The sequence below is a fragment of the Sphaeroforma arctica genome (genome assembly GCF_001186125.1).
Source record: "Sphaeroforma arctica JP610 unplaced genomic scaffold supercont1.5562, whole genome shotgun sequence".
NCBI lineage: Eukaryota > Ichthyosporea > Ichthyophonida > Sphaeroforma > Sphaeroforma arctica.
In genome coordinates, this window is record NW_014034996.1 from 1 (window position 1) to 1,929 (window position 1,929).

At 41.9% G+C, this 1,929-nt stretch overlaps 1 protein-coding gene across 1 annotated transcript; it reads right to left on the reverse strand.

Annotated features, from left to right (window-relative positions):
- Positions 1 to 340: 340 nt before the first annotated feature.
- On the reverse strand, positions 341 to 1,917 carry SARC_15072 (hypothetical protein). Its single transcript, XM_014290798.1, has 2 exons — positions 1,215 to 1,917; positions 341 to 663 (listed from the first exon to the last, which is right to left on the reverse strand). The coding sequence occupies exons 1-2, from the start codon at positions 1,513 to 1,515 to the stop codon at positions 584 to 586; spliced, it is 381 nt and encodes a 126-aa protein (XP_014146273.1). The 5' UTR covers positions 1,516 to 1,917; the 3' UTR covers positions 341 to 583.
- Positions 1,918 to 1,929: the final 12 nt, after the last annotated feature.

The window sequence follows — 1,929 nt, forward strand, 5'->3', positions numbered from 1 at the left end:
ATATATATATAGTACATATATATATATATATACATATATATAATATATATATATATATATATATACATATATAATATATGTATAGATAAATATATATATATAACCCCCCTAATTTTGATAACAAGGCTGTTGATTATGGCTTTAATCCATGTAGAACCGAATATAAATGAACATACTACGAAGTGTTTGAATATACGTATGAACTCATCTAGGCCAACTTTTTTGATAGAATTTATACTGTATAACTGTGCGTATTCAAAAGAAATTTTACTTGAAATTATTAAATCATAAATCCGAATACACAGCGAATCATTAAATTAGACGAAACGTATCCGGTAAATCGTCGAATTACTGTCCGAACACTGGGGTCTTAAATTGAGCCTTGTCAGATAGCACCAACCCACAGACGATTACAACGAACCGATTTGGGGTTTAACTGCCCCTCTCGTGCACAGCACAATGAGAGTTGCGCCAGTTCGTTTATTATTTCGGGCGATGCACCAAGAACATTCGAAATTCTGTGGACATTGTACCGATTCTCTGGTACTTGCTGAAAATCTAGACACAAGATACCCGGTTCGCTTCATGACAAGCGCGTTAACGCTACCATGTGCCAGTGCGGCATGGCTGTTTTGTATAGCGTTAACGCCCCGTCATCAGCGCCTACAGATAAGGAAGCCAACATACGTTAATTCAGTCAGAATTGCTGAAAAGAAGCTATTACATAGTTTTTGTAAGCATACACCGAATAACCCGACGACGTATAGTCATCTATATTTCATCAAGGAACGGATTGTTGAAAATTGTACATCTCTGCGCGGGTTAGAGGCCATTTAATACTATGTCACCGATATGAAAGTGGCCGCCATGTGGTTGATTGCCGATTGGCTAGTGCTTTAAGTGTCTTGTGAACTCTTTCATGGGCGGTGGAAGGTCAGTGATTGTGTGAGGTGAGTTCAGGCGCAGAGGTTTAGGGTTTAGGGTTTTTGTGGATGGTTACTGATTGGCTAGTGCTTTGAATGTCCTGTGAACTCTTTCATGGGCGGTGGAAGGTCAGTGATTGTGTGAGGTGAGTTCAGGCGCAGAGGTCAAATGCAGTAAACCAACACAGACCTACAATCCAATATCCCCCGATTGTTCACAAGCCTGAGAAACCTACCAACTTGCCATACAACAACAAATACACACAAGCGCACCCAGAGAACCAAACACACCTGCATATATCCAACGTTCACAAGACGAGATCGCCAAGCTTCGTATGGCTGGGGCCATGGCTTCGTACACGTGTATGATGCTCAAATTATCAACCAGCCGCACGACCACACAGCCGTTGTTCCCTCCCGTGACCAAATAACGCCCGTCTTGGCTCACGCATGCATCTCCGAGCTTCTCGTCTATTGCCAGGGTTTTCAACAGATGCCCTGTAGGGTGGGATAGGATAGCACACGATATCCCAGTGAGCCGAGTGTAAGCGCGATTGTACTGTTGGGTATGCGCGTAGGCTACTAACCCCATCACCCGCACAGGTAGTGACAGGTAGTAACACCTGCTCTTGTATCGTGTATTGGTTCTGATTGTGGGCCGTAGTTGGAGTGATATGTCCTCGTAATATCAAAGATACACTGTACATTCAAACAGAATGTGTCGTTGATTGTAGCAACACGTTGATAAAGGGCGTGTGCAAGTGATCACCGAATACCATACTCATCACGTCAATAATATCTCATCACGTCAATAATACGACAGTATACGCCTCACGTCAATAATATGACAGTATATTCATCACGCCAATAATATGACATTATACGCCTCACGTCAATAATATGACGGTATACTCATCACGTCAATAATGTGACACTATACTCATCACGTTAAGAATGTGACAGTATACGTATCACGTCAATAATATGACAGTATACGCATCACGTC

Bases quoted from the DNA above. Each gene is read 5' to 3' on its own strand.
- SARC_15072 (XM_014290798.1), bottom strand. From the start codon at position 1,515: ATGGGGTTAGTAGCCTACGCGCATACCCAACAGTACAATCGCGCTTAC. The intron at 664-1,214 runs GTGTGTTTGGTT...CCTTATCTGTAG, and splicing joins TGAACGTTGGATATATGCAG to GCGCTGATGACGGGGCGTTA.